Source organism: Macrobrachium rosenbergii, chromosome 27, assembly GCF_040412425.1.
Source record: "Macrobrachium rosenbergii isolate ZJJX-2024 chromosome 27, ASM4041242v1, whole genome shotgun sequence".
Classification (NCBI taxonomy): domain Eukaryota; kingdom Metazoa; phylum Arthropoda; class Malacostraca; order Decapoda; family Palaemonidae; genus Macrobrachium; species Macrobrachium rosenbergii.
This window is the reverse complement of record NC_089767.1, coordinates 6,630,400-6,657,447: the sequence shown is the minus strand read 5'-3', so window position 1 is coordinate 6,657,447 and position 27,048 is coordinate 6,630,400. Positions and strand designations below refer to the sequence as shown.

Sequence of the window (27,048 nt, the reverse complement as noted above, 5' to 3'; positions counted from 1 at the left end):
ATATTTACGGACTGCGAATTTCTTTGCCGTTTTGCATAGTCTACACTAAATATTTTCTTTCCTCATTATATTTTCTGTAAAGATATGGTTCCAAGATAAGTCGAGACAGCAGTCACTGCATTATTTGTCTTTTTTTATTTAATTTTCAAATAACTGATCTTTTCTTTCTGTATTTCCTATAATCTTTCGTAACCTCATTCAGCTGAACGCCGTATTCTTTGGAAGCTTGAACATCAAGTCAGTGGTCCCTGTGGGAGCCTTGTTCCATATGAATAGGGTTTGTCTTCTGAACAACAACAACAACAACAATAATAATAATAATAATAATAATAATAATAATAATAATAATAATAATAATAATAATAATAATAATGTTATGACTTAATGGCTGAATGTGGATGAATCCTTCAGCGAAAAAATACCACTTAGCTAGCTTACCAACTACAAATATATCTCATCAGTAAAGCGTTGTACACCCCTACACCTACCCCATTACTCTATCTAAATTCACAAATACAAAGAAAATTGAAATTTCCTCATAATTTGTATAACAATTTGGAAAAAATATGCCATAAAAATGGATTTTATATAAAGCGTAGAATATTTATTACATATATATATCACACGGATTGTTTAATTGTTGGTAAAAGGACTGGGCAGATAATTACTTAGTTGATGTATAAGGGAAATTGGCAGTCTAAATTACCTGGATTTGTGGACGTATGTCTAATGAAAAGCTTTCAGACAAAATACTGCTTAATACTGCTTGATTTTCCCAATTAATGTACCTTTAAAATACTCTCGGTTTCTGCTTTTAATTACCTTTAATATACATACATACATACATACATATATATAATTAGCTGACCAACCCGGTTCTGTCCAGGATAACTCTGAATGAAAACCGATAAACTTTCTCTCTCTCTCTCTCTCTCTCTCTCTCTCTCTCTCTCTCTCTCTCTCTCTCTCTCTCTCTCTCTGTCACCTCCTTCCAACCCCCACCCCCTTTGGTGCCATTGATGTCTTACCCCACAGTATTTTCTTCCAGATAGTAAGTCGTATGTATAGCAAAAGCAAGTTTGTTTGAAATTGCCCAGTGCGTTTCAGAGTTATGCTAGAACACACACACACACACACACACACACACACACACACATATATATATATATATATATAATATATATATATATATATATATATATATATATATATACATACATATATATATGAATGTATATATGCATACTTCATATATATATGTGTGTATGTATATATATATATAATGTTTGTATAACATATATTTATATATATGTATATACTGTATTTATGTATGTATGTATGTATGTATATATATGATATGTCCTTTTGTTCAAACATGAATTTTACATTCACAAATAATAAACCACAAATATTGTTTAATGCCCAATTCACCATACATCGGGAATAAGTCAAGAGCTCGGTGGTCAAAGTCACTGTCGATCATTGTTTCTAGACATGGCAACGGTTCGAATCCTGCTAGTAAAGAAGCATATATAAATTTTGAAGTAATGGTTATTGTATTGGTACAAAAAAGAGAAAGCTGGCCCGACACGACACCACGATTCTTGGAAGATTATTGTATCACATTCATGAAAAATTAAAAAAAAAATTCCAGTGTAATGAAACATATAAACAAATCGTAGCCTTAATAACGAACAATTAAAAAAACTTGGCCCTCAAATAAAGCTCTCCTTTGAGAATGAGTTGGTGGGATGTCTGTTGATATTTACCAAAACCATGAAAGATATATTAGTGGAACAAGGGATTGTCTCCCTTGGTAGACAAATGGTTACATCTATCTTTAACTCCTGTTCGTTCTCCTTCTCGGAAGGATACGTTTCGAATACTGAAATAGAACCAGTTAACCTCTGCCATAACAATAAAGTAACCCAGTGGAATGCACATTTTAGACTGTAAAAAAGAAAACGAACACATTCCTCCATTGCAGGAAATGAAATGTAAGGGTTTGTAGATGACCAGACAACACGAGAATTCTGTCGTGTTGAAGAGCCATATGAAATTGTAACATCTCACTTTGAATGGAAGGTATAACATATTTCAGCTGATTTAGGAGGTGGTAGAAACAGTTCATGAAATCATTTGTAGTTTAACTGTTCAAATACAGATCTTGGTGACTCAGGACGATGTTAATGAATGAACCTGAATAAAAAAAAAAAAAATATATATATATATATATATATATATATATATATATATATATATATATATATATATATGTGTGTGTGTGTGTGTTTTGAAATTGATCAGCAACATACTGTCTGACCATATCTGTAAGAAGGCTACAAATTTTACTTTTTTTTTTCATTAATCATTTTTCCGTAGGTTTTTCTTAATGCTTCAGTGGTTCAGAAATAGTTTATACCGTCAAATTGCAAAAGCAATCTCTGAGGAGGCAATGTGAACGATAATTCAAGACGAACAGCCATGACAAGCAAATTCATAAGTACAAACACTTCCATATTCTCTTCCGAAAGACTGTACGCTGTGGATTTCAGCCAGTTTTATATTCTTCTGAAATAAGATTAAAATCGCTTTCATGGTTGAACATTATATTTTCTCAATCATTACATCTTATTAACTTTGGCGTGGGTAATCACGATTCGTTTCCTCGAATCATTTCAGTGACTATCATACTTTAGTCTTTACTGATAGCTGCTGTGTATGTGCTAAACTGATTCACATCTAAAACTTGAGTACTTACGTGAATGCCAACTTCAAATTCTAGAAAAAAAAATGATAATCTTTATCTACTGAAGTCCATCAAGTTCGGACAAATACCACATTCTCCAACGCATTGAGACACGATTAAAATAGCTATGTAATTTTTGTATTAAGAACTTTAGATTTTGATTCAGAGATTGCTAAATTTTTAAGCAATGCTACATTGAACCAAAGAGCACTGTGATACACCTATGGTCACTGAAGCCTACCTAAATCACCAAATGGCTTGAAAAGATTTTATTAGAAGCTACTCGCCCGTTGCTGCCACTTGCAGGCTGAGAAATTATGACTCCTCCAGAATGTCTTATTAACGGCCTAAACTGCGGCTGAACCATTCCGATACAACGCTTTCTTTTGAAAGAAGCTGCAATAATTCTGTTGTATTTTGTTAGATTTAACAGTAAATTAAGCAACCCCATTATGTTAAATTTCTCTTGTAATATGAGATAACTGATACTCAGTATAACTGAATTTAGTTAAAAGGTGTAGTATGCAAAGACCTATTTATGATGAAACAGCATTCACGTGATGGCATAAACCCACTTAATTTAATCTTTAAATTTTCTTTGAAATATTTCGAGACCAAATAGGCGAGTGATCAAACCTCCAAACAATAGATTTGGAAGCCTCTTCCGATTGCTTCCTTCAAGGCCCTTCCTGACGAGGTTACCTCCTCGAGGTCCTCCCGGACGAGGATTACTTCGTCAAGGCCCTCCCGGAGGAGGGTTACTTCCTTGAGGCCTTCCCAGATAAGGACTGCCTTTTCAAGGCCCTCCCTGACAAGGGTTAATTCCTCGAGGTCCATAGATTTCGTAATTTATAATGCATAACATACTAAGGTTCTCGACTGTGTGGTCTGCGACTTATTGTTCCTTGTTATTAGGAAAAAATGTCTTTCGCTTCATACGCCATCATAATTACTTATGTTATTAAGGTATAGTTTTAAATAAGGCTAAAAAGGAAATGTTGGTTTATATACCAATAATTGGTTATTTGCACCGAGATCATTATTTGCACGTGATGAACTATAGCCTCATCATACAAGTTTCTACAACTTAATTCCTGGAAATTAACAAATAGTAAGCATTGGTCAGAGAAAATGACAAAAAGTGAAGAGAATTTTCATTTAAAACCAGCAATTTACCTCATGTTTCGATCTATATTGCACAGTAGAACCGTTATAATTTTCTTATATATTTAAAACACCAAGAATTTCAGTGTTATGTAATTTAAGTCTTTGATGACATTCTATGACCGCGATACTAACACCATCAATAATAATTACCTACTTGGTCAGTCATATTTTAGAGATGATTCGGTTGCTTTTGCTACTTATTCTAGATCCTGACTCTGGCTCATTTCAGCGACAGATTAAGGAGATTTCAATTCCCAAGTAGATAGTTATCTTAAACAAGTTTCAATTGTAATGGAATTATTGGTAAGACATGTTAATAGAGAGCAGGAATGAGAGTGGATGTGTGAGTTTGTATGAGTAAGAGAGAGAGAGAGGGAGAGTGAAAGGCAGTGAACAAGACGCAAGCTACTGTGACCGAGGTTCAAGGCAGTGAACAAGCAATAAGCTACAGTGACAGAAAGTGTGGTGACTTTAATGCTACAGTAAATAGTAATCTGGGGTAGTTTGCTTTTATAATGCAACTTTCGCAGTATGATATCACGGGGATTTATCAGTAAGAGAGAGAGAGGGGCAAATTATCTTCCTTGTTCTGGGTTCAGTAAGTTGATTCGTATAAAGTAAGGGTACTTTCTACCCCTACCCTATACGAATAAACTTCCTGAACCCAGAAATTGTGCGTAATTCCTCCTAGCCATAATATGAACTTGATAAGCTGTTATCAACGTAAGCACTGGGGAGAAAAGAATTATACGTAAAATTGAATATACTCAGTATAAGTTCTGTTCAAATGATGTTGCCATTCTGTTTAACGGACCTATTATTATTATTATTATTATTATTATTATTATTATTATTATTATTATTATTATTATTATTATTATTATTATTATCCTCTCTTTTCTATCCCAGTCATCCTATTCGACTGGGTGGTATTTGTAGTTATTGTGGGGGGGTTCCGAGTTGCATCCTGCCTCCTTAGGAGTCCATCACTTTTCTCACTATGTGCATATCTCATATCCTTCTCGTTTCTGTTTTCAGGCCTTGATACTTATCAATTTTTTCTCTTTCTTTCTCATCTACTCTGGTGTCCCATAGTACTGCGACATCAATGAGTGATACTTCCTTCTTGATTTTATCAATTAGCGTCAAGTCTGGTCTATTAGCACGTTTCACCCTTTCTGTTCTGATACCAGAGTCCCAGAGGATCTTTGCCTGATCGTTTTCTATCACTCGCTCAGGCTGGTGTTCGTACCACTTACTACTCCAAGCTAGCTGGTGTTTCTTGCTCTGGCTCCAGTGGGGGGCTTTTGCTACTATACTGGTTCTGTGCAAGCGCCAGACATTCTCTTGCTATGTGGTTTATGGTCTCGTCTTTCATATTGCACTTCCTGCATATGGGTGAGATGTTATTTCCATCTATTGTTCTTTGGACATATCTGGTTCTTAAGGCCTGGTCTTGTGCCGCTGTTAGCATTCCTTCTGTTTCCTTCTTGAGTTCTCCCCTCTGTAGTCATTGTCATGTATCGTTGCTGGTCAGTTCTTTAGTCTGTCTCATGTACCGTCCATGCATTGGTCTGCTGTGCCATTCATCTGTTCTGTTTTTCATTCTCCTGACTCTGTATATTTCTGGGTCTTCGTCTACTTTTATCAGTCCGTCTTCCCATGCACTTCTTAGCCACTCGTCTTCGCTGGTTTTCAGGTATTGCCCCAGTGCTCTGCTCTCGATGTTGACGCAGTCCTCTACGCGTAGTAGACCTCTCCCTCCTTCCTTTCGTGTAAGGTACAGTCTGTCTGTATTTGCTCTTGGGTGTAGTGCTTGTGTATTGTCATGTGTTTCCCAGTTTTCTGGTCTATGCTGCGGAATTCAGCCATCGTCCACTCCACTATTCCTGCGCTGTATCTGATTACTGGTACTGCCCATGTGTTTATGGCTTTCGTCATGTGTCCGGCTTTGAGATCTGACTTGAGTATCCTTCATCTCTTAGTGTTTTACATCCTCTCCTTCTATTACTCCTAGGTATTTGTATCTGTCTCATGTATGTGTTTGATGCTATTCCATTGGGTAGCTTTATCCCTTCAGTCCTTGTTACTTTGCCTTTTTTGTATGCTGACCAAGGCGCATTTTTCAATTCCAAACTCCATCCTGATGTCCCCTTACAGTCTGGATTAGGATATCTATTTCCTTGATGCTCTTACCATACAGCTTGATTCGTCCATGAACATCAGATGGTTAATTCTGTTGCCTCCTTTCTTGAGTTAGTCCCCAGCATCCATCTTCTGCAGTATTTTTGTCATGGGAATCATGGCTACTGCGAAGAGTTGTAGGGACAGTGAGTCCCCTTGAAAGATTTCTCTCCCGATGCTATCATCTACTAGTCTTATCCCAGAGCTTGTAAGTAATGTATTCCAGCTGCGCATTGTATTGTTAAGGAAGCTGATGGTGTTTTCTTCTGCCCCTTATATTTTCAGGCATTCTATTAGTTCGGTATATTATTATTGTTATTATTATTATTATTATTATTATTATTATTATTATTATTATTATTATTATTATTATACAGCAAAGTGTAAACAGTCAACAGCAGTTCAGGCTTTAAAAAACCATTGCTAAGCGTTCAGTGAATGGAGTTAATAAGTGGCTAAATGTATTAAACTTTGTCTTATTTACAAATGTCTTTAATGAAATCACTGTTATTTCCTTTGTAAAAAAAAAATAATACGACCCCTGGCACGGCATAAAATCCTGTTGCTTGATGCTTTTGTATTTTTATGAACTTTGTTCACAAGTGAAAGAGTGGCAAGAGCAGGCTCTTTTTCATTTTGTCGACCAGTGCCACAAAGGTTGGTTTAAGGTCAAGGAGCAAGATCACCAAACAGTGAAAATCACAGCAAAAAACACCCAGAGAATAACGAAAGAATAATAAACAACCCTGAATATCTGTTACGAATAATCTCGGTCTTACAGTAAACCTTTCGCCCTCAATGCTTTCACACGATAGGAAAAGAGACAGTTTCTAGGAGGAGGAAGGAAAGCAACTTGTATCTTTATACAGCCCTGAAAACTTAGTAGAAGACAGTGAAAAGGGGAAAGAACTATAATCCTAAGTTACACGAAGGACCAGAATATTGACATACACAGTAAAATACCTATTAACAAAGATGAATCAATGGACCCAACACCAAGGCAGTTGAACGATGAATTTAATCTACACAAGTGGCAGCGCCACACACTCGGCTGTTCAAATACGGTCCCCGGAGGCATATTCCCCAACTGTGTTCTGGTTCGGCCAGACGAGTGGACGCCTCTTTTTTATTTTACTTTTGCCATGCCTCTAGGTTAGGTTAGGTTAGGTTAGGTTAGGATAGTTTGAGAAAATTGCTTGTGTATTTTGGACGTGGTAAACATATTAAGATTACTTTCAAGAAAATTCTATGGTTAGTTTTTAAGATATGGCGAGCCGCAAGGGGTCTGCAGCCTGAGGATACAGCACACTGACAGGCGTCAGTAACGTCAATACACATCAAAGTTTATATCCATACCGGCTATCAAAGCTGCTACAGGCTTTTTCACGACTACGTAGGTTAGCAGCACGAATATGTAAGGAGGACCAGGAGAAGTTAAGTATACCTTAGTTTTACCAGACCACTGAGCTGATTAACAGCTCTCCTAGGGCTGGCCCGAAGGATTAGACTTATTTTACGTGGCTAAGAACCAATTGGTTACTTACCAACGGGACCTACAGCTTATTGTGGAATCCGAACCACATTATAGCGAGAAATGAATTTCTATCACCAGAAATAAATTCCTCTAACTCTTCATCAGCCGGCCGCGGGAATTGAACTCCGGCCCATCGAATGACAGTCTGAAGCTCAACCGGTTCGGCCAACAAAGGGCTTAGGACCAGGAGAAAGACAGGCTGGCCTACCAAGGACAATAGGCGAGTCCAGGGATGAAAAGGAGAAGAGGTAGAGCAACGTCGGAAAATTTTTTCACAAACCTGCGTTAATAACCTACGAAGCCCAGAAAACGTCTTATTCCTCTGCTATTTTGAGGTGCTAGAAAGTCTGAAAATGCCTCTACATTGGCTTTCTTGGAAGAGATTTTACCCAGGCCTATCTAATGACCAAGATAAACTACCTTGGCCTGAGGAAAATCACTCTCCCTTAAGCTAATTACCAAACCAGCCTTTCTCAGTAACTCCAATAGAGCTCTCATTCTTTTTTAGATGAGTCTACCAATCGCCGCCATAAATGATTAAGTCATCAATATACAAAACACATTCTTCAAAATCACAAGTGATAAAATTCATGAGTCTTTGAAAGATTGCAAAATATATGAAACATAAAAAATGGCCTTGGATGATTTACGACACTGTCAATGACTGTGCCGTCAGTCATTACCGGACAGTGCGCAAAATTCGTTTCACAGCTTTTAAATATCAATCAAAGGACATAAAATATTGTCACCCAGGGAGAAATACCAGATGCTAATACAATAGCAATCCCCAAAACGTAGAATAATTATGGGATGTAGAAACGGGTAATAGTGAAATGTCATTCATGGACTCTCTCTTCTTAATGCTTTGCTAACAATATAATTAATTTCATATACCTTTGATCCTCCATGTTGGGGAGATTGTTGTTAATATTCCATTTTCACTTTTGAATTTTAAGAGTTTTCATTATATTTTTTTATCCTCCATATAGTGGATGTTGTTGTTTGTATTCCATGTTTCATTTTTAAATTTCAAGGTTCGTTTTATCTTTTATATTTTTTTGATTTTGCATACCGGGGACTTTGGTATAAATATTCCATGTGTTATTCTTGTATTTAAAGGTTATTTTTTATCATTTATATATAGACCTTGGAGCCTCCATATAGTGGACTTTGTTGTTAGTATTCCATGTTTAATTTTTAAATTTCAAGGGTCCTTTTTATCACTTTATAACCCAGGTCCTCCATGCAGAAGGCTTTGTTGTTAATTTTCCATTATTCATTTTTAAATCTCTAGGTTCATTTTTATCATTTGTATACTTAAGAACCTCTATGTAGTGAACTTTGTTGTTTTTATTCTGTGGTTTATCTTTTAAATGTCAAGGTTCCATTTTATCAGTTATATACCTTCGATCCGCATGTAGGGGAATATGCTGCTAGAACTACGTTTTATTTTTCAAATTTCTAGTTTCATTTTTATCATTTATATGCATGTTTCATTTGTTAAAATTCAAGGTTCTTTTTCAACATTTATGTACCTTAGATCTTTCATGTAGGAGACTTTGTTGTTAGTATTCCATGATTTATTTTTAAATTTCAAAGTTCCTTTTTATCACTTACGTATACCCTGGGTTGTTAAATTTCTATTTTTCCTTTTTGAATTCCTAGGTTCAATTTCGTCATTTACATACCTTAGATCCTTTTTAATGTTTGTATTCTGTGGTTTATTTTTTCAATTTCAAGGTTCATTTTCAACATTTACTGTATATACCTTCGATCCTCCATTTAGGGGACTATGGTGTTAGTATTACTTGTTTCATTTTTCAAATTTCAAGTATGTTTTTTATCATTTATATATTTTTATTCTCCATGTAGTGGACTTTGTTGTCAGTACTTCATGTTTCATTTTTGAATTTGATAGCCCATTTTTATCATATATGTTCTTTGGATCCTCCAAGTTGGAGATTTTGTTGTTAGTATTCCAGGTTTCATTTTTTTTAGAGTTCTAGGTTCTTTTTTACCATTTGTGTATTTTAGATCCCCCATTTAAGGGACTTCGTTACTCGCATTCCATGCTGCATTTAAAATTTCATGGTTCGACTTTCATCATTTATGCAATTTGGATCCTCCATATAGAGGGCTCAGTGTTATTGGTATTCCTTGTTTCATTTTTGAATTTCCAGGTTCCTTTTCATTAAAGAGGTATTTTAATGTATTTTACCACCATGTCTCTCACCGTATTCTGTGACAGAAGAATTAAGACATCGCCTTAAATTATATTGTTAGCAAAGCATTAAGAAGAGAGAGTCCCTGAACGACATTTCTCTATTACCCGTTTCTACTTCCCATAATTATTCTACGTTTTGGGGATCACTATTGTATTACCATCTGGTATTTTCCCCTGGGTGACACTGTTTTATGTCCTTTGATTGATATTTAAAAGCCGTGAAACGAATAATATGTACTGTCCGGTAATGATTGACGGCACAGTCATTAGCAATGTTGTAAATCATCCAAGGCCATTTTTCATGTTTCACATATTTTTGTAATCTGTTTCAGAAAATCCCATTGTGAAATGATGCTTTCTTTTTGTGAAAATTTATCCAGCGGGCGTTGACTTCAAGTCTCGAGTGGGATATCGGTGTAAAGGAAGGGAATATCCTAATTATTAGTACTGTTATTAATGTTGTGTATCTTGTGCTTGTTAACTATTCTGTTATCTTTCATTTATGATTCGTGCTGGGTTATGTTTGCGAAATCCAATCTCTACGTGTTCATTTTATTAAGTGCCTGTAGTGACTATTATTATTATTATTATTATTATTATTATTATTATTATTATTATTATTATTATTATTATTATTATTATTATTATTATTATTATTATATTGCTTTTGTGTGAGTTAGTGCATTAACCCCTCTGGATAGACTATATTCTATACGGACTGGAATATAGCCAATAGTTCTGCATTGCAGTAATTTAGAACAAAGAAAGAAATTCCTCCTGATTTAATATAAGACTCTTTTTCAGATGGTTATTGCACATTAATCCTTTGTATTTAAGACCATGATACGCGTTCCTTCCACAGTAGTAATTGTTTGCTTTCTTCTTTATTGACAATCTGAGAAGTAATGAGTAATAGTACGCTCCTTTTAGAGTACATCAAATAATGATAATTCATTTTTGCTCTTACTAGACATTCCCCGGTTGAGTCGTGTAAATGTTCCCAGCCTAGCTGTTGCAATTTACTCCCCTAGAGTCCAAGAACTCCATAAAATTGGCGGCGAGATCAACTCTATTTAGGACCGCCAAACCCCAAACAACCCAGCATGAAAATAAAACGCAAACAATCTCATAGAGGTGGTACCTAAACTATTTTGCAGTGGTAGGTGGAAAGAAAGCGTAAATCACTCTTCATTTATAAAGAAGATATTTTTATATCAACTTTACTGTACAAAGAATGAACACTTAAGTATTTCTTAATTCTTCTTCTTTTCAGTTTAGTCCTGTTTCAATACTGGTCGCCGTTTTGGATAAGCCGCTTCCTTCTACCTCTGGTGTGCTTCTGCTTCGTCATGTCCCTTCTCCTTCAAGTCTTCCCTCGCATAATCTCTCCATCTTGCTACATCCAGTTTCCTCATTAAACTAGAAAAAATAACATGAACTTGTTGCAGTCGTCTGCGTTCATTTTGTGAATCGTGAAGCTACGTTGGAACTCGAGGAACAGGTTCAGCAGGGACAAACACAACTTGTAGGATCAAAATCGAGTGGCAGGGCGGAGCTAAAGTAGATTAATACAGTGGTTTCAAATGTACAGAATTCATGGCATTTAAACTAGGATTTTGAAAGAACTTCTATACAGATTTGTCCCGGAAATTATTATTTTTCAACTAAAAAGCACCTCTGTTATTAACTAAAAAAAAAAAAAACATACTCGTCGTAAAAGTGGCATAGTTTTTGAAGAGCTTTTCTAAATGTATTGTTGAAGACAAAATAGAACCATGTTTAGCAGTTTCATAGGGTACAGGTTCATGTACAGCCCTCCCCCACAGGGATGATTCCCTCTCTGGTGGGCCTTTGTACATCTTCAAAATAAGGTGCTTCTCATATTTTATAATAGTCTTTCAGCCTTTCCTCGTCAGTATCGTAGCTCCCTCAGAGTAGGAGAGTCTTAAGTTCTTTTTTTAAATTTGCTTTCTTCTCGTATGATCTTCACAACAACTGCTACTACTACTACTACTACTACTACTACGGAAGAAGAAGAAGAAGAATCTGTTTGCTGGATTCACACCCAACACCTGACTACGTGTATAAACATCACATCAGCAAGTCAGCCCAGGTTGTTGTCGAAGGACACCTGAGTCAGGCGTACAGACGGGGAACCTGTGCATTTGACAGCTGCTAATCCACTCCTCACCTGTCAAGAGACACCGTAGACATGTCAGTTGAAGAACTGAAGAGCCGGGTTCGTGAGTTGGAGGAAGAACTCAAGAAACTGAAGACAAATGAAGGTGGAAGAGGCCGAGAGAAAATTGCCCAGATGTCAGGGGAAGTCGTGGATTCGAACCCCTACAGGTGAGTCAGATATATGGCAGGGTAATCTTTTTGGTGAACTTTGCCCTTAAAACTACTCTATTGCAGCTTGGACCTGAAGATATTGGTAAAATCAAGGACTGTTACAGCGACCGTGGTCTCGCTAGTCGCTGATGACCAGGGTAGCTTTATTTACCACCTTTTTGTTATTTTATGACATTTCTGTTGTTTGTTTATGATGTTGACTATATTTTATGCGGTGAAATTTTATAAGTTGCCAATAAGACTCCAGCCAGCCATTTTTGCACGAAAAACCATTTTGGTTTTTTTATGCAAAAATGACTCGGAAATGATAGGGCACTGAAAGAACCTTAAAATACCAATATAACTTAACCTACGGATGTTTACTGATTACAATTTTGCCATATTAGCTATGGATGGGGGGTGCGGTATTCTTACAAGTCATAATTTTATTAATTTTCAATTTTGCCATATTAGCTATGGAGAGTGAGGGACGGTATTCTTACAAGTCGTAAATTTATTAATTTTGTATATATCATTTGCGCATAGTGTTTATAGGGTTCAAAATAACGAGAATGAAGAGTTCTTTTCAAAAATGTAGGTTACAATTTCATAGTGTTTATTGGCAACTTATAAAATAATACCTCTTATGCTTTTATATGTTCGTTCCAAAGGGGCTGATTCTCAACACAGCGCCCATTTTGTACGTAAACTGATACTGATGGAACTAAGCAGTAGCTCCGCATGGGGTATTTGGAAATTCATTTTTCCTATATTATTTTTGTTGCTTGTCAAGAATTTACCGTCATTTTTTGTCGGTCGGCTGTAATTAACCTGTAATTCACCTCAGAAGTTGTATGCTGGCCACCCTGTTATGGTATTGTACATGTGCAGTGTTATAGGGGAGCTTTTGGTAAAAAGTGGAGTTTCCCTCCACCCCCGACTAAGTAACGGGGCCTACTAGGTTAGGTTAGGCTAGGCTACGTTAGGTTAGTATAGTTCCTTTTAGAATAGGTTTCCTTAGGTAGTCCCTTCCTGAACATATGCCTCCCTAATGACTTAGGCATTTTTGGAACTATTCCATAACAACAACATGACAGGCCTGTCTTTCTCCCATTGATTTCCCCCCACCCAAAACCCCACGTTCCCATAGGGTCCCCAACCATGTTGGCTAGATATGAGGTTAATAATAAATGACCGACAATAAACAGCACCACCTCCTTTACCAGCGACACTAAAAGTATAGGAAAAATCAGTTTCCAGGGCAATAGTTTGTGCAGAGTTACTCTGTAGTTTTACCAAACCATTATTGCATCTTGGACCTGAAAATGTTATTGATAAAGATGAAGAAGGCTACAGCCACTTGGTTACCACCAGTCACTGACATGGGTATTTACCACCTTTGTTTATATTATTCTATTTCTGTCGTTTGTTTATTATATTTACTATATTTCATGCTTTCATATTCGTCCTGAAAGGGCTGGTTCTCAACACGACGCCCGTTTTGTACGTAAACTGATACTTACTGAACTACCCCCTAAACATAAGCATAGTCCATGTTTCCGATGTTTAGTTACTTGGGGGTAGGGACCCAGGGGGGGCCTTTGCCTTCCCCCCCATGGCCAGGTCAGGGCATGGTGCCCTAAGTGAGGTTAGGTTTGGTTAGGTCAGGACACAGCATTCTAGGAAAGGTTGGGTTTCTTTTTGAAAGCGAAATATGTGACATCGTTCCTCGCTCGCCCCATCTTCAGTTTTACTATATTATTGTCCTATTTTTTAATGTGTGCCTTGAACGTTTCTGACAGTCATTTCATTAACAAGCACAGGGTCACAGAGATGGTGGATGCCACCTTTAGACCCTTTAATTTGGGGAATCATGGTGGGAATTTTTGTGTTGGGAAAAACATAAAATGAATAAAATAATGGGATCGGTTTAACCTAACCTAACCTAACCTAAGGAGCTGTGTCCTTACCTGGCAGAGTGGGCAATGCCTCCCCATGGATCCCACCACCTAACCCAACCAAGGACGCTGTTGCCTTACTTGGACCTAAGCACGTTACCCAACTTAAGCTAGGGCACTACAAATGACTTAATAAGGTTGCTACCTAACAACCACACCTTGGGCACCAGGTCCTTACCCTAGTGCATCATCCCTATAGGAGGTTAGTGCCGTCAGTGCACTGGTACGAGGTGCACTGTAGGCATTTTTTTAGGTTCAGTACAGCACCCCTCTGGCCCCTAGCTGCAACCCCCTTTCTATCCTTTTCTTGTAATACCTCCGTTCATATTGTCTTTCTTCCATCTTACTTCCCACTCTCGTTTAAAAGTTGATTCCTAGTGCAGCTGCGAGGTTTTCTTCCTGTTACACCTTTCAAACCTTTTCACTGTCAATTTCCGTTTCAGCGCTGAATGACCTCAGTGGTTCCAGCACTTGTCCTTTGGCTCAAATTCTGTATTCTATTCTCTCAGAAACTGTTAGTAGCAACAGGGATTCCTTTTTTCTGCTCTTTTGTGGCTATCTTCATTTCTGTGATAAGCAGCACAGGAATCAGCGCAGATCCTTGATGAACACAATTATTTATATCTCAATTTAAGTTATAAATTACATGTTAATACTAGTTAAATTTCTAAAGTTGAACTACTGTAATTTCCCTTATTAGTGGAAAGTTACATTTACATCTATTCATTCACTTTTGTGCATATTAATACAGTATGCCATATCAGTATGTAAGTTCTTACAATAAAAAAAGGCAAGTTCTGTAACAGGAAAAATATCACTGATTAAAATTTTCAGTTCCTTTACAAAGTTTGTATATACAGTATATTTACATCATGTGAATGTGTATGATCAGATTTATTAATGCTTTTAACAGATGGTAGCAAAATAAATTGTCTATGAAATAGCTTATCAGTAAAAAATTGATTGTTAGAGTCTACAGTTTCCATATAGACATTAGGTATTCGCATATTTGTAATTCATCAGTATTCCAGATTGTGCAGTACTGTGACTATACCAATTTTTTGTTCAATTGAAGGACTGATGGAATGAATATTTTTCTTGAAAGTGAATTTGCAATAAGAAATGGCACCTCAAATTCTGAATGAGTTGGATGTAGTTAAAGAAACACTGAGAATATACTTTTGGTGTTTTAAGTACTTGCTTGTAGTGCCCACGGTGAGGACATACACACACTTACAATCAAAATCTCCTTTATCCTGCGATGACTAACCCACGAGAGAAACCATGCGGTCGAGAAAAACACAACTTCTCTCGTACGTCTTTTGTACATACATCTCCATTGTCATTATTGTCACAACTTATGTATCATTACCACTGTATGTATATATTGTTATGCCAGCTTCCAACCATATCTATATGATCTTCAGTCAAATGTTCTGTATCAGTTCGTATGTATATCTCTGTCTGTGAACAAACACAGATGCTTGAACTGAATCCCTTTCTCGACCTGTCAGAGGTCGGGAGCTACAAAGGGCCTTGCAAGAGCTATTGACCTGTGTGAAAGTTTTGTAAATAAATCAGTAATCTGTTGTCTCTGTAACTTCCTCGTACCCCACCTCACATGCTCATTACAATCTATAGTCGATGTAGATTGTGAAAATGGTTTCCACTTGAATTTTTCATGGGAATTACTAGACGTATGTAGGCCTTGACTAATGTTTCTGTGTAGAATTAACCCTAAACTTTTGTGACTTTTTTTCAGTCGGCTCATGGCTTTGAAACGGATGGGAATTGTAGAGGATTATGAGAAGATCAGAACACATACTGTAGCGGTAGTTGGAGTTGGAGGTGTTGGAAGTGTTACTGCCGAAATGTTGACGAGATGCGGAATAGGAAAAGTAAGTAGACTAGCCTAGAGATGGCGCTTTAGATAAATTGCATAACTTGACTGAAGTATGATCAGTAGGCTAAGTATAATGGGTGAGGTAAATGCAGATTTATAATTTCACTTCACTTTCACTTTGGTTTTTGGAGGCCTTTCTGTTGGCCCCCACTTCTGTTTTTGGAGGTCCTGCTAATGGCCCTCATATGGCTTAGCGGATGAATTAATTTTATTTGTTGATTAAATGCTGGCTTATTTGTAGGTCATGAGTATTTTGTAGTAAATAATCCTTTGTTTTGAATATCTCTATTTTAAGCTGAAAACAATAGTTGAAGTTTAGAGAGGTGGTGGTTAATTGGTGGTCGATAGATGAGTGGAGGGGTACTGCATGTTAACTTAGTGGAAACCAAGCATCATTCATCGGCTCCCATCCTTTGTAGATGTCATTCTCTCTATTCCCTGACAGGTATTTTTTTTTTTTTAAGTTTTGCGTAGTTTTTCTTGGTTCGTTAGTTGTCTTGTTTGTGGACTACAGCTGTGACTCTACTAATATTGGATGGTGTCTCAGGAATTGAATAGGATGTGTCTGAACAGCATAGTTGTGGACTGTTAGATACTGTAGTGTGTGGTTGCCGCTTTATGTTGTCCTTGTCTGTGCACTCACTGTCAACACCTCAGCTTAGTGGATTTCAGCTACATCATTATGATTATTTGTTCCTCTACAAATACAAACCTTTGTTCTTTACATAGAGATTTAGCTTTCAGCAAGAGATGGAAACAGCCATTCAAACTTGTTGGCAAGGTAGTTAACTACTAACAGATTGGGGAAACCCTGCCCACCTGTCAGTCTGCACTCCACTGTGCTTCCGGCCACAATTGAGTTCAAACATCTCTCGGGGCTTTCTGCCTGACGTAGCCATTCAAACTTTTTGATGAATAAACTTGAGTCTGCAAGGAATTCGGGTCAGTTTCCCCTGCTAGGATGAATTTTTGTTTTTGTCAGAAATGAAGCAGCTGCTGGTATTTTTTACAGCAACTGCATTTTTCCAACTGACATAATAATATTAATAGTATTACCTTTCAGGTTATAAGACTAGGCCACTTGGAAAGACTGCCAAAATTTGGTTTGCCTTGGATAAGGTAATTGTATTATTGAGACGTTCCTTTTTATTCTGGTGAAAGAAATAGGCTGTATAGCCTTACTGTGCAGGTCATTGTGGCTTAGTCTTTGATTCCAGACTCAACCAGCTCTGCAGATAAGGCAAGTATCAACAGCCGTAGAAGGTTGAAGAGGCGTTCTACTTCCTTTCTGTACCATCTACATTGTCTCCCTTCACCTCAGCCCAACACTTTAAACGTTTTCAAAGTTTTATTAAGCTGCTTTTAGCAAACTCTTCCTCTTGGGGTAGGGTGGATAACCTCTGTCGCCAGCTGCAATTGATTTTCCTAGGTAGGGTTGGCACTGGGTTCCATCTTCGTAGACTGAAGGTTTTCTTCCATCTCATCTCTCTGTAAGCTTTCAAGCTTGCATCAAGTCAGGTTCCCTTTCTCCTGCGACTCTCCAGAGTGGCACAGAGAGAGGAGGGTTGTGTGACCCTGTTGCACATCTCTTTTGCTTTCCACTACAGGGTTTATAGATTGGATTTATAGGGGCAACAGTTTATAGTTTTCTCTGATTATCCAAGTCCATGCAGGTCCTTCTCACTAAGTGGACCTTACATCCCCTGGTCTCTTGGGATCTGTGGAATCTATAGGACGGGCCACCTTTGGACCTGTTTGCCACCTCAAGGAACCATCGCCTTCCTCTCCTTTGTCCTCCGGCCACGGTCACTCTAGCAGGGGTAACACAAAACCTTGTCTACTCATACAACCTCACTTCAAGACCTATCCTAACTCACGGCAGTTCCGTGCCCGAATGTTTAAAGATTGCTCTAACCACTCAAGCGGGCACGTGGACGACACAGCCATTCAAGAGACACTTTGGTATCACTTTTACTAATCTGGAAATTAACTAAACATGCAAACTATTGGTGGCAGTGGCTTGGAAAAGGGTCAACTAGGGAAAAGGGAGGTTGCACAGATGACTGGAGAGAGAGAAGTACATGTGGAGGATCACGAGAGTTACTTGGAAGGGTTTCGTTTACAAAAGTCAAGAAATACTTTAGTAGGAGGAAAAACAGGCCGGCCAAAATACTCGAGTTCATCTTAGGCTTACTGTAGTAGTCTGAAGAAGCGATCCAGTAGGGTTATCCTGAACTGAGACGTGGATGGAGCCGATGGTAGTGGTCCTGTGAGAATGTGCAAGCGGGAAGGTGCATCCCCGTGACTTATTTTTTCATGTGTACAGTGAACCCCCCATATTCGCGGGGGATGCATCCCACTCCCCCCCCTGCGAATAGCTAAAATCCGCGAATACTTAAAATCCCTCTAAAAACACTTAGAACTGCCCACTTTGATAGTTAAACACAGAAAGACCCTGTAAAAATGCATATACCTGAGTATTTTAAAAGTTTTATCACAAAAAGTGCATTTATTCATGAAAATTATATGAAAATACAGTAATTAGTGAATATTTCTCAGTGAAAAATACCGCGAATGGGCGAATTTTCGGCGAATAATGGCTAGATATGTTCCACAGAGAAACCTGCGAACGCGTGAGTCCGCGAATCATGAGAACGCGAATACGGGGGGTTTACTGTATTAAGCATTTGATAAACATATGGTAAGTATTACATGACCAGTAGGAATGTATTCATTTTGGGTAGAAATAAGCTTGGAGGACACCATGAATGTCTAAGATATATGAAAATAATAGGGTTATCACAGAACATATGGCTGTAGTGGACAGTTACTGGTGTGTTAGTGCAGCTAACAGTGCCATATTGGTGGCAGATCCAGAAACTAAATCCTTTGAGGCATTAGGTCAAAATCTTAATTTATGTATAATGGGAGCTGATGCAATCAGCTCTCCCTTTAATGCCCACCACCTGTCCCCTCACTTTTGCAAAGTCAAATACAGGCAGTCCCCGGTTTACGACGGGGGTTCCGTTCTTGCGCCGTGTCGTAACCCGAAAATCGTCGTAAGCCGGAAAATCGTCGAAAATCGTCAAAAATCATAAGAAAACCTTACTTTTAATGCTCTGGGTGCATTGAAAACGACGTAAACTGCATTATTATTGAGTTTTACATAAAAAAAACTTCAAATTATGATTATTCTGCCGTTTTGGGGCCATATTTCTTCCGTCGGATCGGCGTACGACGCGTCGTAACCCCGGAACATGCGTCGTAAGCCGGGAAATAATTTTTGATGAATATATTTGAAAAGCGTCGTAACCTCGGAACGTCGTAAGCCGGAACCGTCGTAAACCGGGGACTGCCTGTACTTCTTATGTGAAACATTAAGGTGAACAGTTACCGCACACTGATAGATCATGGGTATGCATGAGCAAACAGTTGCTCCTAGATACTCTCCTTCTGCTGTTGACAAGTCTTCAAAATACACATGCTTGTTGACATCCAGATCACAAATGAGGGCTTTACGTGATTGATGTGTTTATAAGTAGAATATATTTGATATTATAAAAATTTAATTTTTTGGAAGTCATCTGTAACTAATATTAATCCAAATTTTTTGATAGTTGTCTGCAACTAATGTTAATCCAATTTGTTGCTGTGCATATTTATAACATTACCATTTTGTATTCCAGCTTTTGCTTTTTGATTACGATAAAGTGGAGTTAGCAAATATGAATCGATTATTTTTCCAACCGCATCAAGCTGGGCTCAGTAAAGTAGAAGCTGCTGCTCATACTCTCCAGTTCATCAACCCAGATGTCACCTTTGAAACACACAACTATAACATTACAACGGTGGATAATTTTGATCATTTTATGGAAAGAATAAAGTAAGTATGTTCATTCTGAATCATCGTTTTCTACGTCTAGTTTTTAACATGGTACTTAAATATTCTGATTAAACTTTGAAACAGAAATCGGTCCAAATTTATGTCTTATAAGACTCCTTGAGAAAATTCAGTGGAAGGAATGAAACAAGTAAGAAAAAAGAGTTCACTTTAACAATAGGGAAGACTTCCATGTCAAAGATAATATACACAAGCTTATCAATTTATTAGTTGCTGGTTAGCTTGCTGTGTGAAGGAGAAATTTCCTGTGTCATAAGTAACAGCTGGTATGCTGTTTTTTCTTCTATAATCCTTCCCATCTGATTTTTCAGAGCTTTTCTGTTCCACCCCGTTAGATATGATAGGTGTTGATCAAGTTGAGATGCCTTTGTTTCTTGTGAAAGCTGTGCAATGTTACATGGACAAGACTTAACATCTTAGGCCTAAGTGTCAATACTTGTTTATTAGAACTGGCAGGCAGAAGGTTTCCAAGAACACTATTTCATTGTGGCTTCTTGAGGTAATCATTTAGTAGGAACTTCTTAGTTTTGCAGGGAATGTTGATAGATTCTTGGATGAGAGACACCACCTTTACTTCATTCTACTTTGGGGGATATCACCCACAAACTTTGGACACCTCCTAAGGGCCTGTATTGCCTTCTCAGCATATTGTGTAGCTATCATTGCTCCTGTGGACAAGAAAACATCTAGCCTGAGGTTTATTGTGAGCATGAGTCTGTATCTTGAGTAACAGTATGACTGGCGTCTTCCTCTTCTTGACTGCAAACAAGGATGCCGGTATAGAGCAAGTTATTATCTTAGAATTAGTTGTGGTACTTGCCACATACAGAGCTGTATCTCCCACAAAAGTATGAGAGAGTTGTAAAGCTTATACATTTACAAACTGACATGGTACCCTATCAGCCTCTCTGAATGGTAGCCCAGGCTAGGAGAAAACAAGTCTTCCTTCCCCTGTCCAAGTTCAGAACGGGGAAACTGGCATTTCTTAGTGGTGATGGGCTGTCCTGTCAGTCTCTTAAATCTGGTATGCAGAGATTTATATGGTGTTACACAGGTCAACACCCTTGCAAGCTCCGAGACAGTACCTCCCACCTAATAAGTGAATGTTCTTTATAAAAGGCAAAGGTTTATATACTTCATTTTGTATACTCTTCACTAGAACAAATGATAGTTATTAAAGTAAATTGTATTTTATTGAAGTAAATCGTATTATTCCTAAATATATAAACCTGAAATCTGTTATATACTTAATCACCACAATTGTCCCTCCCAGAAAAGAGAAAAAGCAAGAGTAAATATCCTGGTAAGTGATGGGTTTCCCACACAGTACCCCTGAATTTTTGGTACGAAGCATTCAGTGACCAAACCAGCATTGTGTCAGAGAATACTTCTACATGAGAAACTGCATTTCTGTAAATCTAGGAGAAATGCAATTATGATTTTTAATTCAGACACATCATTCATGTATGTAGCGCACACCTTCCATCCCCTTGTTATTGCTTGGTCATATCCACTCTACTTGAAACCCTGAGGAGTGTTACTACCTACCAATGGATTGATGGGCTCCCATCGGGCCTGGTCGAAGGGTTTTTTCTTAGTTGAGGTAAAAATATTTCAGAGTGAAATAAAAACGTTACACAACTTGGTAGCAAGAGATCAAAGGGAGTGGATGAAAATAAAAGGAACAAAGTAATGCTGCTTATCATTGTTATGAATCATGTTGAGGTAATTAAATTCCAATGGATAGTATAATTATGAGTGTGAAATTACGGTATATGATGTTAATCAAAGTGCTCTTGTTATTTCAGGAGTGGCAGCCTTACTGATGGACCGGTAGATTTAGTGTTGAGCTGTGTAGATAACTTTGAAGCACGGATGGCTGTTAATCGTGCTTGTAATGAGTTGGGGCAAAAATGGTTCGAGTCTGGCGTCTCAGAAAATGCAGTCTCTGGACATATTCAGTTCCTTATACCTGGAGAGACAGCTTGTTTTGATGTAAGTTTTTCTGATTATAATAATATATACTAGTGCTTATGTTGTTCCTTTGAATTTTAAAAATAAAACGTTTTCCAGAATATTAATAGTTCATAGGTTCAGACTAATTGGGAGGACCCTGCCAACTGCACATCAAGAGGTTTCACAAGTTGGTAGGGTCCATATCTCTTCACAGTTGGAGACTATCCAGTATCTCCTGCGAGCGAGAGGCTTTTCTCGCAGAGCAGTGTCAGAAATGTTTGGTTATCTCAGGTCTTCTGCAGCTGCACACCAGGAAAAGTGGGCTGCCTACTGTGATTGGTGTTGTCAGCAGGGTTTCCTCCAGTTGGAACTACTATTCAACAAATAGTAGACTTCATTTTTCTCCATAGGGAGAAACTCGTTTCGGTGTCAGCCATCAAGGACTATAGGGCTGGTCTAGGTTTAGTTCTGTGTGTGAAGGATGTAGGCATATTGTCTTCATGAGAAATCTCTATGCTTCTCAGGAGTTTTGAGCGGTCCTGTTCCCCAAGAGAACTTAGACCTCCAAATTGGGACCTAACACTGGTGCTTAGCTGTCTCACACATAGTCCATACGAACCCTTATGGGCTTCATCAGATAAAAATTTAATCCTCAAGATGGTTTTCCTTTTAACCTTGATCTCATCGAAGAGAGTTAGTGAACTTCATGGACTCTCTTTCGACGTTAAGCACACGAGGGGTTGGGAGTCTGTAGCCTCTGAATTTGTCCCAGAATTTGTAACTGAGACTTGGAATCCCTAGGTTCACGTTGACAGATTCGAGTCTTTTACTATCCCTTCCCTTGGAGATTTTGTTGGTAATGACCCTGGCAAATTAATTTTATGTCCTATCAGGGCACTGCATAACTATCTAAAAAGGACTAAACATCTCAGACTGGGTTGTTGAAGACTTTTTGTTTGTACAGTCCAGACAAGAAGGAAGTATCCAAGAATACTATCTCCTTTTGGCTATGTGAAGTAATCAAGCACATGATGTTAGGGGTTTAGGCCCTTCCACCGCTTTCAAAAAGAACTTGTCAGTTCAAAGGATTTTAAAGGCTGGCACATGGCTTCGCCAAACCACCTTCACATCCTTCTATCTGTAGTATGTTGCCCACAGTCCTTGGACACTTTTTCCTTGGGTCTGGTGGTGGCTGCTCAACAAGTTGTGTAACTCAACCAGTGCCCCTAGCAGGACAGTTTGTATCTTTCCTAAGATGTTGGTTTTGAAAGTGAGAATGAATGGGATGCCTGGTCTTCCGTTCTGTCTCTTTTACTCCTCTACCGGCTGGCAGTGGAGAGAATTTATCCATCATGCACTGAACTGGTTAGATTCAGGTGAGAGCGCTCCATTCCACTGGTTTTTTTTGTTGTTCCTACACAATACGAACCATATGGAAGCAAGTCCCTTCCTCTGTCTTACAAGGCTGGTGGCTAACGTAAGTTTTTTTGTCTCCAAAAATTACAGGTTCTTTATATTCCTACAAGACACAAAGTAACAGGAGTTCACATTGTCTCTTAACTCAGATGTCTGGCTGCTGAGTAACATTTTACTTAACAGATCAGAGGCATATGACTCCTTCCTACCTTCTACTTTGGCCAGGAAGTGAGCCCAGGTGCGCTGAAGCTCCAGTCGGTTCTGAGGCTTTCTGTGTCCCCCAAGAGTAAGTCTCCCTTACGTTAAGACCAAAGGTTTGTTCTGTATATAAACAAATGACAGATTTTAAATCAGTTTGTATTTTTCATAACTAACAAGCCTGCGGTCTTAACGTGTATGGCCCACCTTAAGCCACCCCTCATTTAGTTACCTGGGCTATAAAGGAAACTGATGTGTTGTAGCTGGGATGGGTTAAGGAAGGTCATCTGTGCCCTCTTTTCCGCCATCTTGGCTAACTCCAGATGCCACCAAAATCCTTGTATTTTTTTTTTTAACCGGACTCCAGCAGGCACCAGAGAATTTTCTCTTACATTAAGACCGCAGGTTTGTTAGTTATGGAAAAATACAAATTGATTTAAAATGTCATTTTTTCTTGTATTCAGATTTTGTTGAATTTTATGGCATTTTGGTTATCAATGAACTTTCATTAGTATGAAAGTCTTTCCGAATCTTCTACATGCTTCCAAATTCTGTTGATGGATAATGAAATGAAGTTCAACTCTTGTTTCATTTACTGGAAACGCACCACCACAACTGTCCCGTCAGTTGTTGTGACCTCTTCAAAGTTTACTGCATGAACTAGTCATTCTGTTGTTTTATTACATGCTGCTGATGGAGATGTACCATCCATATGTAATTGCAGTGCAATACAATAAAATAATTTAAATTGATTTAAAGTTGTATATAAAGTCTCTTAAAAAATTAACATTGAAATTCTCTCTCTCTCTCTCTCTCTTTGTACACTTACAGCCATAATGACTAATATTTTTTCTTTTGTAAAGAATATCCCAGAGAGAGAAAGATAAAGGCAAACACAGCAACATGATGCATACATGTACATGTACATGTATACATGTATGTATGTACCGTAAGCAGCAAAAGTTGTGCAACTTTTTTTTGTACTGGACAAGCATTGTTCTCAAGTTGCCACATAGTATCAAATCATATATTTTACTTTGTAAACATGTATATGTATGAGGAAAAGTTGGTCACTTGTTATGTAAAATCTATCATTGAAATACATTGGATCGTGAAGAACAAAAATATTTCATGCTACAGTAATATTTCAGAACGAAAACTAATTATGTTGTTGCAGCATGAATCCCTCAGCTCACCGTGACTCCTGTGAGTCTTGGAACTGTCAGTCTGGATACAGTGAAACTGTGAAAGAGGACGTCGCGATGGAGTGAAAAAGAAAAGTTAAGCGGGGCATAGTCTAATGATAAAAAGTGATGCATTTGGGATATGAATTCAGTTATTAGTGTGCTACTTTTCGCTTTTGTAGTTTTGTGTATGAAGCAAATGTTAGTCAGGATCATGATTTCGATACTTGCAATAAATTATTAAAAGTCATAGCTCAGGCTATAGCCAAGGCTACATAGGTCTAGCCTCTCAAGGGGTTTCTTCAGTTTGAAGAAAAGAAAAATAAGTAAATGAATAAGCGAGGTGGAGAGTAATCTTCGCTATTAGAAATACAATTAATTATACCTTTTTATTTTACTTTTACCTCAGAAATGGAAGGCAGTAATCAGGTCGGACCTTATCAGCCACACCTTTGTGTGCAGATTCTGCAGAATGACAATAACAGTGTATTATAAATAATATAATAATAATAGTTTGGCTCTGGAGTCTAGGTCTCTGCTAGTGGCTTTATAACATACTAGGCCATATTTCAGATAGCAACAATATAAAGTTGTGTCAAGTCTTTGTAACTTATAAAAGGTGTCTAAAAGACCATAAAGCAGGATTTGTGAAATTCCTGCACAGTCTTGGTGTGGTACACTACCGTCATTATTTTTCTTCGTAGGCCTATAGGCGTAATAAGAATGATATAATCAAGAAGCACGAAGTGCACTTGGCCTACAGGTAAGGCGAGGGAAGGCAAACCTACTCATTTAAACGGTTGACGTCTGGTTAGACCACGCCTGTAACTACATCTCTGATATGTTCATTTCATGAAATATGTTACTATGGTGGCTAAAAAGTCAAGTTCATTAAGTATTTTATATCTTTTCATATTTATCATAATTAAAAATGTTTTTATAATCTAGCTGATATTTTGTTAAAAAAAAATGTAACATTGATACTTTAAAACCGTGCTTAGTGAACTGTATCTTTTTTTGAGCAGAATTGCAAAATGTTTTGCCATTGCAACTTAGCATCATTAGAAATGTGAAGAAGGTAAAGAGTTGCCAGTTAGTGACTTTTGAACAAAAATCACTGAAAATGGGTCACATGACTCTAGCTGCATGGTGTACATATCACATAACTGATTCTATATTGAACAAGTAGCTACCATTTTGGTATCTCCATATTAAAAATCTAATAAACATTTCATTCGAGTCCGTACGTGTGAGCTGGGCTTTATTAAAATTGTATTCATTTTCTAGCTAGTTTACTTACTCAGTTTCGTAATTTTTGCTTTACCTTTAATTTCTTTCAGTGTGCTCCTCCTCTTGTAGTTGCAAGCCAGATTGATGAGCGAACATTGAAACGTGAGGGTGTCTGTGCTGCTTCTCTGCCAACAACAATGGGAATCGTTGCTGGAATGCTTGTGCAAAATGTTCTGAAGTAAGTTTGTTTTTCAGAAATTTGTACTTAAAGGAAAAATATTTACTTAGAATTACAAGTCATTTATAAGAAAAACATTAAGTTATGCTATTTTCTTCACAGTCCTCTTGATATGCCAGAACTCATTTGTTTATACTTTAATAACTAGTAATTTACTGTAATTATAATTGTGTATTTACGTTTGTCATGCTATGCGTATTAATGTTTCATTTTTACTCTTAGAATTTTTTGTTTTCATCACAAACCTTTAATAAATCTGTCATGGTCTTCTAATGCCTAGAGACATGATATGTACTTTAGTTTAAAAGACAGGAGAAAATCATTAGATAGTACAACACGTGCCCTCCATACCCATTTACTCAGCAGTCACCTGCCGTACTTTTTGTCTGCCAAACCGTTAACAGATACTCATAATATCCCAGACTGTTTTCCTTCTGCAGGATTGCCAATTTTTCCTTTATTCAGCCCTTCTTTAGAGTCCTTTTAATGCTTTTATCATTGTTTTATGGTGAATGAACCCAATCTACCTTTCATAGAGATATGTATTTATCTTTCTGTAATGCATTTTCAAAGAAAAAACCGAAGTTACAAAAGTTAATTAAAGATTAAGTTAAAATATCCCAAGCTTGACAAGCTGGGAAATTCCTGTGGATGTTGTAACCTTCAACAAGACATGAAAGAATTAGGCATTGTTTCTACCGACCAATTGGTCAAAGGTGCGCATGTGCATATTGTCACATTGATGTTGATTTTGTAGTTATTTTTTCTTCCTTGAATTAAGGCTAATTGTAATTGATGGGTGCGTATGAAACAATCTAAATTGTGTCACCTCAACTTAACGGACAGCTTGGGGGCTGCCCGTTCCACTAAGTAAC

At 37.6% G+C, this 27,048-nt stretch overlaps 1 protein-coding gene across 1 annotated transcript in view; it reads left to right on the top strand.

Annotated features, from left to right (window-relative positions):
* Uba5 (Ubiquitin-like activating enzyme 5) overlaps positions 1–27,048 on the top strand; it is a 71,792-nt gene that overhangs the window by 41,453 nt on the left and 3,291 nt on the right. The window contains exons 3-7 of the mRNA XM_067128833.1: positions 11,132–12,207; positions 15,910–16,045; positions 19,737–19,933; positions 21,760–21,946; positions 26,046–26,173. Of these exons, the coding sequence (XP_066984934.1) occupies positions 12,071–12,207; positions 15,910–16,045; positions 19,737–19,933; positions 21,760–21,946; positions 26,046–26,173 (785 nt within the window). The 5' untranslated portion in view covers positions 11,132–12,070. The remainder of the gene's footprint in view (positions 1–11,131; positions 12,208–15,909; positions 16,046–19,736; positions 19,934–21,759; positions 21,947–26,045; positions 26,174–27,048) is intronic.